Source organism: Mixophyes fleayi, chromosome 5 (genome assembly GCF_038048845.1).
Source record: "Mixophyes fleayi isolate aMixFle1 chromosome 5, aMixFle1.hap1, whole genome shotgun sequence".
In the NCBI taxonomy this organism is placed as follows: domain Eukaryota; kingdom Metazoa; phylum Chordata; class Amphibia; order Anura; family Limnodynastidae; genus Mixophyes; species Mixophyes fleayi.
The window spans coordinates 189564319-189581349 of NC_134406.1; the positions used below are offsets into that span (position 1 = coordinate 189564319).

The window sequence follows — 17031 nt, forward strand, 5'->3', positions numbered from 1 at the left end:
CATGTCTCAATTTTTCAGTGGAATGCATCTATTTTATAACCAATAGTCACTAAGTTAAATTCTGATAAAGGGTGCAAATTTGCACCTTGATAAGCCATGTTGTGATGCAAAGGGTGCATGTGCAATTTTTACGTCTTGCATTCAGCAAAACTACTGCCAGGTTTTGCATATAGCGCACATATAAAGGACAGCTTTATTTTTTGTGATTTAGAGGTGAGCTAGGATGCAGCTACCTCCCAACTCTGAATCTGTCCACACATTTTAAATACCCCCCCCCCCATTCCCGCACCACAACATGATGGTTTTAACAAGTTGAAAAACTGCACCTTCTAGCTGAATTTAAATAAGACTCAATTAGTATATAGGTTTTATTGGCCTAACCTCTAGTGAGGGTTGGCTAGAGGCAAGTCAATTGAACATGACTCACAAACTTGCACTTTAGTTTGGCTTCAACTTTATACATATGGGGCCTGAGTCATTAAGGAGAGCAATGCATAAAAAAGGAGTAACTTTGCCTCTGGGCAAAACCTTGTTGCATTGGAGGGGGAGGTAAATTTAAAATGTGTGGACACATTTATAGTTGTAATAGGGCATGTCCTCGATCAACTTTAAATTTAAGTGTAAAAATAAAACTCAAGTATTTGTGTGTTAGATCTAAAAACATCCAGTATTTAACTTATGTACAAAATAATAAACTAATTTGCACCCCTTGCTTTGTAACATGGTTTGTCCCGAAAAACATTTACTCCTTTTTTTTGCCTTACTTTCCTTAATGACTCAGGCCCATGGAGTATAAGTCCTAGCACCAGGCACCCAAGCACAAAGTATGAAAAAAATGGCCCCAGTTCACTTTTAATATAGTTTCTTTTTTTAATTATTATTTTGTTAAATTATCTATAGTAACTTATTTTATATTCTTAAACTGTTTAGTGATCTCAACACCAGTATACTGTAGCTATAATACCGAATGTTTATCATTTTGTTAGTGTCACTTATAACTCATGTGTGTGTGTGTAGTGGGAGTGACTACGAATGAGTGTCCTTGGTGGTGGGTTCAGCCCCAAGTTTTTTGGAAACTTAACAATACCCCTGTGAAAACCTTGTATCACACATCTAAAATCACAAATACAGGTTTAAACTCTCCAGGGTCAGCTATGTTGGAAACCACCAGTGGGGTTTTGCACTGTTAGTTATGCCCTCTGATTGCCCTGAGGTGCAGTAGAGCCTGTTTCAGTGAATGTTCAGATAATTAGGCATAAGCAGTGGCGGCAGTGGAGGTGTATACAATGGTATACAATGGTATGCCATACCGCCATTCCTCCTAGTGGCTTCATCAAATTCCATTCACTTACATTCCAATTATATTTTTCATACCACCACCTCTAAATTTCCCCTTCGACCACTGGGCATAAGTATAAAAATTAGGTCCAATATAAAACAATAATCTGATAACTATACCAAAAATTGTGTTTTATTTCCAAAGTAGATTTCATGAAGTTTCCATACCAGATGCATGGAAGTTTGCTGAAAACCACGAGAATTGTGAAATTAACAAACCAAAAAGGAACAAATTTGCCACTTTATATTTTACCCACCATGATTACATGTTGTTGCTTTATGATGATGATGGTGGTGATGAATACACATCAGGAAAAAAACAAACATATCAAAATGTAACAGAAATGATCATCACTGGCAATTGTCACTATCTGTTGTGCGTGTTGAGTGTCTACTGGAACTTTCAGCCCAGCAACACCAGACATGATATAACTTTATACCGTGATATGGAGATAAATCCGAAGGGCAATGAAACTGTAGAACACGCTGTAGAAGAGCTCTACCACCTGGAATATCCAATCTGTTATTTATGTTTATAGAAATAAATGCAATGTTGAAACACAGAGAGACAACTGGCTAGAACTCTGCAATCAAACCGCTTCCAGATGATGAAATCATTGACATTGAATGTAATCTTTTTCACGCTGAATATGTGTGAATGTATTATTTGGCAAGTGCTGGCCATGTGCATACGGCAATAACTCGTGTGGAGTTGCTGGTAAAAAAGTACCAGCCGTTTATGATTGAGCTATAAAATGTCTGCTTTGTGGTATGTTTGCCTGGCTTCATTACATATAATAATTGCATCCTGCCTCACAGATGTGTGTTAATTCCTTTTTTTTTTTTTTTTTTTGCGCACCTCAGATACATTATAGAAGCATATGGACAATAGACACAGGCCTTTTCAGTTAATGTCTGCAAGGGTGAATGGGATGGGTGTGGAATAGATCTGGCAATCTGTGCATTACCCCTACATAAATTATAGGTAACGGATAATGAAAACATGAAGGCACAGACACCAATTTGTAGGGTTTCCTTTCAGTCTACTACTCCAACTCTACCTCCTCTTCCATCTGATTCACAGCTACAAAAATATTCTCCTTGTTTGGAATGAGTTGTAATTAAACTGTCTCCTTGACCCTAAACCATAATTATGGTATGACACCGAGCAGGAGCTGTGCATAGCTCATATTCCTGTCCTTGTTTCCAAAATAGAGAGGACACTATGCATGAAAATAAAATAATATTACTCATGCAAAATAAAATATTGTGAAATGAATAAATAAAAAGTACTGTCCAGAGATCTGTGTTCAGTTGAATTTTACCCTTAAGGCTCTTGATAAACAATGCCTGTTAAAAGCAGGGACAAAACCTGTACAAGCAAAGGATTTTTCACAGACTGAAGAGGGGGCTCCTAAAACACTGAGAGCCTCACGTAAAGTTGGACATAATTTACACCTAAAACGCAGATGTAAATTTAATACAAAAACAGACACATTTTACAGGAGTACATTAAAATGCATCTAAGCTGACTAGCATCACTTCAGTTCATAACTTACACCGAGACCCGCAAGTTTCCCATCTCCTGACAAGCGTATGTGCGTCTGAACCTCAGTCTACATAAGACACATTTGCTCCAACAGGTCAGTGATTGGCTGGGACAGTGGCACTGGGCTATGATGTCACTGCCAAACATCACCTTCCCAGACTGAAGGAAGCAGGAGATGTCGCCCCCCAATTTCCATCTGCTGAGGACAGGCACCTCCACAGCCGCTTCTTGGTGGAGAGGCACCACCTCTGATGGGGGAAGGGGGGTTAAGGACAAGCCTAGGGCGCGGCCATAGCATCAGCCAGCCCAGCCATCTGCAGCATGATGCAGTATTTACTTAATGAGTGCTCTCACATAACCCCATTGTACTGTAGGCAGTATTAACACTTGTGAATGCTGTAGGCAATGTTGAAATTAAAAGCAAGTTCTTGTCAGAAGGTGTCTGTGTGTGCTAACATTAATTTTTGGTCTATCAGTGGTAAAATGCATATATCAGCCTTTCACAATATGCATCAAACACATAATATATTTATGTCTAAGTGTAAAAGCTCTTACACTATCTACTTCAACAATTTAAATACATTATTCCAACATTAACAAAATGCATTATACTGCAAGATGTGCTCTTCAATGTTGAAAAACATTCTTTAAATTCCTTGCTGGTCACAAAAGCTGGAGTTCAACTGGCTTCATAAACTATCTTTTACTTCACTCTGCATTATGCACATTAATCAAATAAGACATTTGCATCTACTTCTCCTTTTACAGCTAATACATAAGAGTGATATGTGTAATAAGTACTCGCTGTCAGAACAATGTGGTGTAAAAGTCTTGGCAAGTAATATTCTGATTGTGTAAATGTAGCCTGTTTACATGGCAGAAGTAGATATGAATTAGATATATATATATATATATATATACATACACATATACATACATACATACATTTTAACAAATACTCAAAACATTTCCTGTTCTTCGCTTATTCAAACCTCAAAAGATGTGTAAGGTGCATTTTGTGTTTTCAGCCCACGCAGAAAAATAGGATTTATTTTCTAGGTATACAATATATGATACATTTTTTCCTCCTTTAATTAAAATGAAAGAAATATTGCTGGGAGAGGCAGACATAATAATGTTGGAGTGACGGGAGACGTATGCTCACGTTACACTATATTTAGTCTATAACAGCGACATAAACAGATTTGTACTGCAGAAGTAAAGTGAGCTGGGAACGTGTATAGTCAGGGGATTGGCCATATGGAGCAGACTGTATGCTATTCGATTTTTTTTTTTAAATGAAATGAAAATAAAAACATATAGAATAGGTAGCGTTATGCAGAGCTTGTGTAAAGAAAACACGAGCGTTGCTTTTATTTGTTGCTGCAGCTGCTTGGCCACAAGGCTCTTCAAGTATAGACAAAAAATAATAATGTGTGTGCCGTATTGTAAATAGGATTATTTAGAAGCTCTTTAATGCCCGTTAGACTTATGGTAAATAGAGAACAAAAAGTTATCTATAGTTCTTCTAGACACAGGAATTTAAGAAAAAAACCCTGCATTTTATTATCATGGTATTATCAGTTTACAGTAAGTTTTCCGTCTGTTTAATAAAGCACACTTCTAGAACACTTTTTTTTTTAGTGTGTATCCATTCAGATGGAACAAGTTTGAGACAAATAGTGCAAAGTTGCAAATGACGGTACACAATATAGTGTGTATATGAATGCATTGCACCTGAGTTGTCTTGGCACACCATATACGCTGCGTTTCTAGCACCCTGCCATGCCCTTTGTCTCAAAAGCTCACTCCATCTGCACTCTTTCAAATACAAATTGAACTGGTAAGATAAACAGCCACAGAAATAAGCCCTAATGCTGGGCAGGCACGCAACATCGTTAACTTAGCCTGATGAGGCCGTGCTCATTACCACAAAATGAATGCAATGCCTGAGAATAATTTTCTGGCATGCATGTAAATTTGGTTTACAGACATGCGTGTATGGGAAACTGCTGAGAGAATTATCAAGATCCCTTGTGCCTCTCTCACTCAGCACTGAATGGCCAAAGTTATCCAACTTGAATTTACTTTCAGTTGACCTAATGAGGACTTATCAATTTGAAGATTCAGCCAAATTTACAAATCATTTTATGAAATATTTTGTTAAATATTGAATTAAGTTTGAACCCCATTTTTTTTAAACCCTGCAATGTGACCGTTGCACTAAATCTGGGAAGTCAAGATTCAGAGTTGGTAAGAAGTTGTCCGTCTATTAGCAATTCTGCACAGAGGCCCTCCCCACGGCTATCATATCAACTATGAGATTCTGTATTGAGGTTCAATTACATTTGAAATGATTGTGATAATTAGACCAAGAACAGGCAGTGAGCTGAGGCATCAAGGAAGGTTAAACACTTCTCAAACCTTTCCCAGGACTCACAAGGCCCTTCTTAATCAGAAAATTACTCCTGGCAAATCACCTACATGTGTTGCAATACCTAAAATATTTTATTATATATCTTAAATAATTGGTTCGCCCTGTGAATCTAAAATTGTAATTATTAATATACACAATCGAGGATTTATAATACAAAAACCCAGGGCCTCAATAATGGAGTATGCATTGTTTGGCAACCAGATCCTGAATGATATCTATATTTCTATCATCTCTGGGAAACTACATTTTATCATCATTGTGGAGTGTAGTGAACATTTCTGATTCAGTGCCAGGAAAAACAGTGTGTCCTATCACATACATACCTGCACAATGGGATGTCCTCCCGTAGATGCCTTCACCGCCCCTCGGCTTCCTTCCGTCTCATAATGAGCTCTATGATGAGATTTGGGCTGCACTTCAATGCGCAGTTCATAAGGTCCTGACTGGGATGGCAGATGCCAATCAAGGGCAGGCAGAGAGGGGCTGTAATGGAAAAGAACAGCTATTTAATAGCTATTAAATATTAACACAAAGTGTATTATCCCACACCACAGGAATTTGGCACTATTACTTTAGAGACCATGATTAGCAGTCCATCCTTCACTATCTTACATTTAAAATTTCATCAATAGGTCTAATGCCATGACATAAGTTATTTAAAAGTCTGTGAAGCAGCCAAAACCTCTTTCCCCTTCATGAAGATGAACAGCCACTGAGCTGCTGATGGAACACTTGCTATCAGACTGCTTAACTCAATGGAAATTGTGCGTCCATTGTTTTTCTTTCCATGAATCTAAATGTTTTTATTTGTCTACTAACTGAAAGTATAAATAAATAAGCAAGAAGGAGATGGATAAATATTATGTAAAGAGGGGGGGGGGGGGTATCTGGCTGATTTTAAGATTCCATATTTTTATTGTTGTAAACATCAGTAACATATTTTTGTACTACCTTGTATGCCATGTATTGTTACCCTGTACTGTTATCCCAAAAGCTCTATGTACGATGCTGCGGACCCATTGTGGCACTTCATAAATAAAACATAATAATAATAATAATAATAATAATAATAATAATAATAATAATAATATTTCAAAGCACTTTTCAAGTGGCAAATAAACAGTTTTAAATAAAATCAATTAAATGGTAGCAAATAACTATCCAAATTACTCATGGATGAAGTCACCAGCATTTGACTGTTATAAAGTTCTTTCCCCTGTGAGTTATTTAGGTCATTGTCTTAATGGGATCTGATACATGTCAAAAAGCTGAAACAATAATCACTTGAGTTGCCCCTGTAAGTGAGCATTTTAAGCCATTGTCAGTGGCCAAGTGCAACTATGTATTCTATCTTAACTAATTAAAGTTAACCCTTAAACACAAGATTTACCAGCAACTTTCCCAAATGTATAAGGTTGCAATAGATTATGACAGGGTATTTTCAAAATAAAGACTGTGGGCGCATTTTTTTAAATAGTTTTTAAATAGTTTGTGTAATGCAATTCAGAAAAAAAGGACAATAGAATAAAAGACAACCCATCATTTCAAAAACTCTGCTTTTTTAAACTTAATTTCAATTTATAGTTGTGTCATTTTAGAATTTCCCCATGGACATTAGAGGCATGCCCTGTAAGCGAAGAGAAATACTATTTTGAAATTGAATAATAAAAAAAAAAATACAAACAAAAAAGCATCTGTATAGCCAAAGGGCAAGAAGTTTTAAGCTTTACTTACAGGATGGAAATCTGTGAATCACTGAATTTTATTTATAATATTTGCAAAAGTAGACAATTAGTCATAATTCAGTGGTGACGCCAAAATACCTATTACACATATCAGGCACAATATATGTCTGGGTGTCTGTAGTTATAATACAAACACTATTAAATAGTCATAAGAACCATTAGTTATACTACTCATATTCCAAGAGCTAAAATAATATTTGGACAATATCAGTGTGATCTGTTTAATTATTATTATTCAAACTTGACCATCATGCGCAATTTAGAGCTTAAAAATAAACAATAATAAACTACAAACATAATAGTGCTGATGCCCATATCTCATTTTGTATGATGTGATTTTTAAAACTTTGTTGTCTTTCCTATGTAGGCCATCCTGCTATACTTAGTATGGTTAGAAATTCTAAACACCGGGCTTTAATTTTGCACAATTCTTGGCTGTATTATGTCCCAGCAAATGCCACTCACATCTCCCTCCTGTAAGGCGCCGCTCCCGCACCATGCCAGGTGTCGGGAACGGACGCTTGTCTCTCGGTCAGATCCCCCGTCCCGTTGCCTAGCAACGGGACGTACTTCCGGTCTCGCCGCCTGTGTCCCATTGCTAGGCAACGGGACGCTTTTCTCTGCTATACTGACCGCTGCATGGGACCTATCAGGGCTACTGCCCTTCTATTTAAGGCCACTCCTATCCCTCCTTCAGTGCCAGAGTATTGGGCTCACCAGCGTTTGTATCCAGCTCCAATATCTAGTGTTCCTTTGGTGTTTGACTCCCGGCTTGTTCCTGACCATTTTCTATCCTGCGATTTGGCTCCTTCTACTCTCGGATAACCCTTGGCTTTCCACCTAACCTGCCATCTGGATCTCCCTTGTGTACCGCGCTATCATTTGGCTTTGACCCGGACCGAACGACTACTCCTGCTATCTCCCGCTGCACTGTTAGCTAGCTTGAAGGACCGCGACCTGCGTGCCCCACACAGCCAAGCCCATACCTCATTGCGGGGGTCCCAGGTGAATACCAAGGGTACGTTAGACTCTGCACCTTCCTGTCTAGTAGAGTCAATACCAATCACCGGCATCTTCAAGTCCGATCATGACACCTCCATATAACCTCTCATTAACAAAAGCCTATTATCTGCATCTGCTTGAGAACAGCTCAAGTCTAGCTACAACATACTATTGTTATTCCTAGGAATAAACCATCATGGGATTTTAATACAAAGGCTTCAATGGGCAATTTTTCAAACAAGCTAAATGTTACATTTTTAATTAATAACAAATGAAGCCAGTAGTTTATTATCAAATAAGAGTTTTCATTAGACAAGTAGAAGAAATGCATAAACCGACGAACTGCCCTCACCTGGCATTAACTAATAATAACCTGTGTATACATATTATAGTATATAAACAAAATATATGATTTATATACATAAATCGTATACCAGTATGCAGTGTCAGATAACGACATTAAACAATACATCTGAACAATCAAATGTAACAGGAAGAAGTAAGTTCACAGCCCTTATTTAAAACAAAATGGAAAGATCACTCCATTGCGCAGTCTTTGACCCTAGTGACGTATCCAATTTATTTAAAAAATGCCACAAACATTTATGTTGATGGACTCTCACTGTGGAAGGAAGTTTAGTTAAAAATTGTGATTAACAAAATAACCTAAATTTCTCTCTGGTATTGGCTTTTTATCGCCCAGAGCAAAAGTTACAGAGGTCAGATGGAAACATATTGAATGGGAGCAGGAAACATATTGTGACCAAAACAGTGGAAAGCTGTGTGATCTAGATCTGTATGCTGCTCATTCCACTCAATCTCATCACCGCTAGAATTTTCCTAGAAAACAAATATGTAAAAGATCTGAAGCATCCTGTCTGTCAAATGGGATCTAATATTTAGGTGGAAGTAATGGTAAATTGAAAATAAGCCTTTAATTGGTAGTCCTGTGTATAGTATCCACTCAATACTCAGTATAAACATACACATGCCTTGTAGCTATTTAATCAAACTTTCAACCTATTCATGTGTAAACACAACCATAAATAGTGAGGGTTTGTGTGTATATCATCATGTAGCACCTAATTGTTATTCTCTTACGCGTGTGGAAGAAGTAATGCTCATATAGACATATACCTCTGTGGAGTAATACACTGACAATACTGGAACTGTGTATTCCATTGAACATGTTTCCAAGACAGATTCCTTTTAAGGGAATGTACTATTACAAATGCATTTGGAAATTGAAGGCAGTATGTGGTAACTTACACATTATAAGGATAACTATAGGCCACAGGTAACAGTGGCAGTACCCCCCAATGTGGCCCCCCTGGTTCCCTCAGCTGACGAGCCAGTGTCTCTGTGATGCTCCGTGGACCTTAATTCTTCTGCTGTGTCCACAGTTCTACTCAGAGGGAACTCTGGTGTTCCCTTCCTCCCTAAGCAGGAACTGAAGTTGCACAGGGGAGGAAGAGGAATTGGTCGGCCGTTAAGGTAAGCAAAGGGAAGTAAGGGGAGAACAGGGGTGTCCCAACCCAGAAACCTTGGCTGCCCCATGAAAATGTTGCTATGGTTCCCCATAATATCAGGTATGAGCCTAATAATAGGCGGAGGGTTCATAAAAAAAAGGTTTTCTACCGGGTCTTAATTTATTTCTTGTGAGTCAAACTTTCAGTTTTAATGTATAATGTACTTCATATAATTTGTTTACTGTCTACACATTGTTAAAAATACAATAGAGGCCTTGTGAAACATAAATGTGTCAAAACATGATTAATAATTAGTCAGTTGATAACACAGAAAAGGTTTGTATTTCTGTGCCTTTCAGCAAAGACAATTTCACCAGGACAAATCTTTATTTTCACTGCACATAGAAATAACATTTTTTTTTTTTTTTTAAAACAATTTGCATTCAAAATAATAATAGCTGTTACAGCCTCATTATACATTTAGACTTATCAATAACTGTTGTACAAAACAGAGGTGGACATACAGACTATGTAGTGGTTATTTATCTGTCACTAAATTTCACTTAACCTCTGGAAGTCCAGGGGTTAAAATAATTACAATGAAGTAATTTGTCCCTTTGTGTCATTATATAAAAAATGATAAGAGGACTGATGTCTAAGCACTACTGAACCAGAGGGCTGAACAATGATAGGCAGCTACTCATAAGAGGTCTGGTGAGCCATAAGTGGTGATTTCCTGACCTTCAATCCCTGGGCTGAAAACCATAAGTATATGTTTATGTGACTCTTGTAATGACTTTCCTGCCTCTCTTTTTTTTAACACATCTTTTGTGCAAGGTTCACATGCACACTCATGCTAATACTGTACAGTTTCCAGCACATGCAGACAGTCACTTTCCAATGTGCAGATTTTATTTACAAGTATTATTATTGACAGCATGATGGCTAAGTGGTTAGCACTTCTGCCTTACAGCACTGGGGTCATGAGTTCAATTCCCGACCATGGTCTTATCTGTGAGGAGTTTGTATGCTCCCCCTGTGTTTGTGTGGGTTTCCTCTGTGTGCTCTGGTTTCCTCCCACACTCCAAAAACATACTAGTAGGTTAATTGGCTGCTAAAAATTGACCTAGTCTGTCTGTCTGTGTGTGTGTTAGGGAATTTAGACTGTAAGCTCCAATGGGGCAGGGACTGATGTGAGTGAGTTCTCTGTACAGCGCCGCGGAATAAGTGGCGCTATATAAATAAATGGTGATGTCCTAAAAAAGCTGCAAGTTCGAACATCTGCAATTGACAGTATACTATAAGATTACAGTAAATAACATTCACTATTTTTATTTGTTTGATTTTTTTTGTTGCTGTACAAAATCATGTTTCCTTTGTTATTGCTATATAAATTCTAAAGTAACTAAATGTATATAACGCTTGGTCCTATAAGCAGAAAAACAATTACAAGAATACATTTGAATCTCTACTTATAGTCTATACAAATACTTGCCAGTGTTGTGTTGTAAGAATACAATTTCACCTACATCAAAGAACAATGAAGCTTGGAGCCAAAGAAAAGTATTAGAAAGCCACGTCCTTTGGACCGCCATGTGCTACACTTCTCCGATAGGAGATCATTGCAGTGGGCAATTTGTAACAGTGGTGCAACTTTTTAAATGTATCACTCCACGTGGCAACATCTTCCCTTATTATTATTTAAATGACTTTCCACACTCATGTAGCATTGGCACACACAAGTCGGGAATATACATACAAAAATATATAATACTGTTTGTTAGGAGCCGCGGCGGCCACAGGCACCGCCGGGACTCAGCTCTGACCCCGCCTGTCGTCCCGGCTGTCTCCTTGATGACCGGGACGTCACTTCCTGCAGCTGGTCTGACCCTTGCCAAGGCAACGGCCAGACGCCGTATATGTCTACAGAGCGCCCCGGCAGATAGTACAGCCAGGCGAATGCGCTGGGTCCTCCCCAGCCTGTGGGCTGATTAATATGGCTATTAGTGATATTATTCCTGGCATGTGTATAATTACAGGGCTGAGCCCTGATTGGTGGTCTGTGTATTTAAGGCAGGGAGGGCTTAGCCTCCCTGCTGGTTATAGCTCTTCTGACCCAGTTTGCTGACCTGCTGTCTGTTGTGGATCCTGTCCTGTGGATAATCTGCCTGTCTGATTTTCTGTATATGACCCCTGCCTGGACTTTGGACCCTGCCTGTTTGCCTGTGACCCTGACCCTTTGGCCTGTACTTTGGACTCCGCTACTTTGCCTGTGACCCCGACCTTTTGGCGTGTTTATTGACTACTCTGCTTGCCTGTGACCCTTGACCTCGGCTACCGTCTGACTATCCACTGCCTTCAATTCAGCCTCCTGGCCTACCGCTATGGGCCTGTATTACCAACTCACACTACGCTTGGAGTTAAGTCCTGGAGGCATCTGAGTACCGGTGAGCATATCAAGCTCTAAGGGAAAGGCGGCTGCTATAGGTGAAGACCTCCGCCATCTTGTTCTGTGAGTTGGTGATCAGACTTTCAGCCTAACAAATACAACAGAAATCTATCCATGCCCACGCACCAACCTGCATTACTGATTATGCATATTCAGCTGGTGCTTCTCCAGCCAAATATATGGCACATGATGTGTAAAATAAAATGTTCAGGGACTTATCTAAACTGAAGATATTTAAGATGAAATTGTGATTGTAGGAGAAGATTTTATCGCATAGTAGAATATTTGTCTGTAATGCGGCTGAAATACATCGCTGCTAGTATTGCTACTAACAGAAAACAATCATTTCCAATCAAATGTACAGAAAACGTAAACAGGACGTCAAGCACCTGAAGTTCTGCAAGGTATGGATTGTATAGCAGAGTTTTGCCCACCCCTCGTCATATTACATGCTTCACTGAATCACTAAGTGACAAGAAGGTAGCCTCTGCAGAGTACAATGTAAACATGACATACTGCATACTTGCCAACTTACTGAAGACTTGCTCCAGGAGTCTGCCGGGGGAGGCGGGAGTGATGGGGGCGGGGCTCCAAAATGTGCATCATTTTGCCCCCCCCCCCGTGACGTAATGACGCGAACGTGTCATTTGACAGTAGAGGGCAGGACCAAACGCCGCGGTTCCTGGTGAATCGCGGCGGTTTAGACCTAATTCAGCCCACTTCACTAGGAAGTGGGCAGATTTCTGCCAGATTTGGGAGATTGCCACTCCTGGGAGTCCATGAGACTCTCGCAGAATACGGGAGTCTCCCGGACATTCCCGGGAGAGTTGGCAAGTATGACATACTGTAATACACAATTACTTTTTATTCGCTGTATTTAATGGATTGAAACCATAAAACTGAGAAAGTGACAAAAAATGTGCACTTTTCCAGTTGTTCTATTTTACATTATTCATTATTTTATTAAATTATATTTATATACTTTTTCACTGGCTCTATAGCTAAAGTCTATACGATGTGGTAGTGAAAAAAGTCTGGGCCTGTCTTATCTGCAAAACCTGTATTCCCTATAGACGTGAGTTTGTATTCAATGAGCTTAAAGTTTTACAATGAAATCCAGGAGCCTTTTGTCCTGGAAGACATTGCGCCGTGGAATTATTTGTAAAAATCTATGTGATGAGAATTGACAAAATCCATCTTAATATATACTATACTGTAAAGAAGCAACAAAAGATTGTTTTGTTCACATAATCCAAGATTACTGATCTAAATTTTATCTCACATAAAATTGTGCGAATTAATTATCAGACATAGTCTGTTAATTAAGCAAATCTTAATTGATTGACAAGATGAGAGAAAACTAAGTATGGATCGGTACTTGGCATTGAGAGTCGTCATGTCTTGTCTGTTAACTATTATGTTGCCACAATAGGAATCACCATGAATTATCTGTTTAGCTGTTCATCTAAAATACGGTTTTGATGTTCACAAACCACTGTTTATTGCTTAGCCAATATACCTCATAAAATGTGAAAACTACAGATGCTCTATGTCATGTCCAATATAAACATCCACGACACATTTACAAATCTTTGAGCTGTTAGTGATGTATAGCAATGAAATACATTGCTCTCATTGGAGACTGGTTCCTCAGTGTCAGTTATCAGTTTCTGAGTTCTACACTTGTTTTTTAGTTTCCGTATCAGCAGGCAAAAGACAGAAATATAGTACATAAAAGTTACATCTATTAACCCACACATGGACATATTTAAAATTGTGTTATTGTTCTTTTACTTGAAAAGAAAGTCCACATATTTCTAATTCATATTCCCCAATTGATAAGATGATTTGTAATTTCTTCTTATTGATATTTTTGCTGCGAGCTGATGCAAATTTAATAAATACTTAAATAGCTTCTAACCTATTTACTTGTAAGTTGGTGCTGTTAACGGACATATATAAATTCAGTTTGAAAAGATGAGAGTTTGGCCTTTCACATCCTCCTCCCTGCCTACATACTACCACAGACCTTGGCAGACAGCTAAGAGCCCAGTGCAGCCACTTGCTCAATGCACTAGACACCTCGTATTAGATCAAGTGAATGTTTCTCTATGGAGCTGTACACATGAAATGTAAGAATGGATGTTAGTTAGTCTTAAGAAAATAGTCCAGAGATTATTATCTTCAGTTTAACACCCACTGCTATGTGTGTACTTCCCTATATAGAACTATTGGGATCGGAATAAGAGAGAAATAACATTTTAGGTAATTACTTATTTGGAGAAATTATTTTATTGGGGAATTTTTTTTTTTTTGGGGGGGGACAACTATTTCTGTTCAGTACTGCGGCACTACAAGTTCAAGTATGCACTTGTGCCCAATAAAAGTCAAGGGCTGCCACTGCATACTGGTACTTGTAGTGTTCCAATAGGTTTTCAGTCTAATATTATATTTTTTCTTACCTTGGTACCCAACGGCAAGGCCCTATTGTGCTAAATGCTACCACTGGAACTGGGCTGTCAATGACATACTCTGGTACCAGAAATGTATCTGGGAACCCAGATGAATTGAACACAACATTTAACAGAACACTGTAAGGATAATTTACAAAGTTGCGTAAAGCAGGCCCACAATGCAATTGTCACTTTGTGATGTCCTGTGCCAGTGTTTGCACTATTGTTACCATTTATAGTGGCATATGAAGGGTTGTGCCAAGATTAATGAGGATTTTGGGAGAAAAACTGAATGTTTTTAGGTAATTAGAGGGTAGTTCCAAAGTATCCATGCAGAGGTCCCCAGACAACTATAAAGAACATACTACCAATTCAACTTGACGCACATGCACTTTGAAAGAACATCATGCACTAAAGAAAATATGAGTAAGTGCCATGCAAATTGCAGTATGACCTCAAAACCAAAGAAATGGCACCAGACACCCCAGTTTTTGTTCGTCTACCCTCAAATTTATCCCTCTGCCCTTTCAATACCTTGTGCACATCGCATATCACCAATAAAAGCATTTTCCCTATCTAAGAAGTATAAAATGCCATACTTGTGCAGTATCAAATCAACTTTGGTACACAGTGTTGAAAAGACGATTTAATGGACACATAGCAATGCAAACATAATGATCTTGTGATGAGGTGATGAAACAGTTAAATTATTATCACTAGATCTTACTATATTAAGTACGTCATTTTTTGCATGTAGGGTATACATATGTATACAGTGAAACTGTGTGATGTGAGCATGAAATGGAACCATTTCTCACATATACCCACATGCTCTGTCTTAAGAGTCTTGTTTCGCATGAGTCACAGAGGCCCAGATGTGGAATGCAGTAAGATCAATTAGAGCAATGTAAATATTTGACACTTTCAGCTTCTGAAAAGGCAAGAAACATTGCCAGAGCGAATATATAGCTATACAACAAACATCCGCTTTATGTTTATGACGATTGCATGGTTTAACCCATTGCTGCCTAGGGAGCCTGCAAGTCATTACATTTAGTCCTACATTGGAAGAAAGTTGACTCAATGCTTCTTGCATCCCTTGATGGAGATTTATGTTTTACAGGGACTTCATAGAAAATATGCAGAAAATATTCTCATGGGGAATGAGGAGGATTTTGAAGCCAACTAAGCTTCAGTTCTAATGGGGGCTTCTTCAGTGGTTCTAACAAAATAGGATAATAACCTGTCTAAAAGTTGATACATTATATTTTGGAGACGTGGAATGTATATGCCTTAATTCTGACTCAAGAATGCAATGTCTTTATCTGTTTCATATGTTACTCATACATCATAAACTGTAAGATGTACAGCTCCAGCCATGATCAAATGGTGACATTTAACATTGTCTAAATAGACGTTACCCTGTAACATCTGTGTCTAAAGGGTTTTTTTTAGATCATACTTAATGGCATATATTTTTTATACCAAGTGCTGCTTTTGATTAAAATGATTCCAGAACTCAAATATCAAAGTTTAAAACTAATAAATTATAAAAAGAAAATAGTGTACAGCATACATAAGGCAACATGTGTCTTCGCAGTTGTGTCCTCTGCAGGATAAGTACTGTAAAAGATACTTTCATACTAAACATGGGACAAGAATTAGTGACAGGTGCATCTATTGCAACACCTTTCATTTCTGGTCATCAAGTATCCGAAATGGGTAATGTTTTGAGAATTTCCTTAACCTTGCACAAATTAATTAATCTATTTCACCAAGTAATTATCTCAAAGAGGCAAATCTTAAAAAACATGACCTGCTGGTGGTATTTGAGGATCAGAGAAAAACCTTAACTAGGGCTAGTGTTGCCAACTTTCTATTGTTGCCCTCCGGGAGATCCCGGAGGAGGGCTGTGGTGGGAGAACGAGAGGGAGTAGGGTTCTGTTAATTGCATCTTTTTGATTAACAGAACACGTCCCTGTGACAAAATGCTGATTTTGCCGTGGGGGCAGGGCCAAAATGACGCAATTAACTGCAAATCGAGTCATTTAGGCTCCCAACGGGCAGGTTTCAGGAGAATTGCCTGCTCTCCTGGGAGTCCTACCCAGAAATCAGGAGTCTCCCGGACATCCCGGGAGAGTTGGCAAGTATGGTTTTAATGTGTTATTGTTTATTAAATAAATTCTGCTAGTCTTTTTTCCAATATCACCAGATAAATGCAGAGTTTTAAAACAGTGTGTCACTGTTTGTCAGCAGTGCATAATACCAGCTACTAGAGATAGCAAGATGGGGGTTTTAAAATGGGGGGCTTGGAGGTAGCACGGTGGCTAAGTGGTTAGCACTTCTGCCTTACAGCGCTGGGGTCATGAGTTCAATTCCCGACCATGGCCTTATCTGTGTGGAGTTTGTATGTTCTCCCCGTGTTTGCGTGGGTTTCCTCTGGGTGCTCCGGTTTCCTCCCAGATTCCAAAAACATACTGGTGGGTTAATTGGCTGCAATCAAAATTGACCCTAGTCTTTGTCTCTCTGTCTGTGTGGGTAAGTTAGGGAATTTAGACTGTAAGCTCCAATCAGTCAGGGACTGATGTG

At 38.6% G+C, this 17031-nt stretch overlaps 1 protein-coding gene across 8 annotated transcripts in view; it reads right to left on the reverse strand.

Annotated features, from left to right (window-relative positions):
* The window catches only part of NFATC1 (nuclear factor of activated T cells 1), a 161470-nt gene that overhangs the window by 124479 nt on the left and 19960 nt on the right, over positions 1-17031 (reverse strand). For all 8 annotated transcript variants that reach the window (XM_075213193.1, XM_075213197.1, XM_075213196.1 and 5 more), the window contains exon 3: positions 5648-5807. In XM_075213193.1, coding sequence (XP_075069294.1) covers positions 5648-5807 — 160 coding nt within the window. The remainder of the gene's footprint in view (positions 1-5647; positions 5808-17031) is intronic.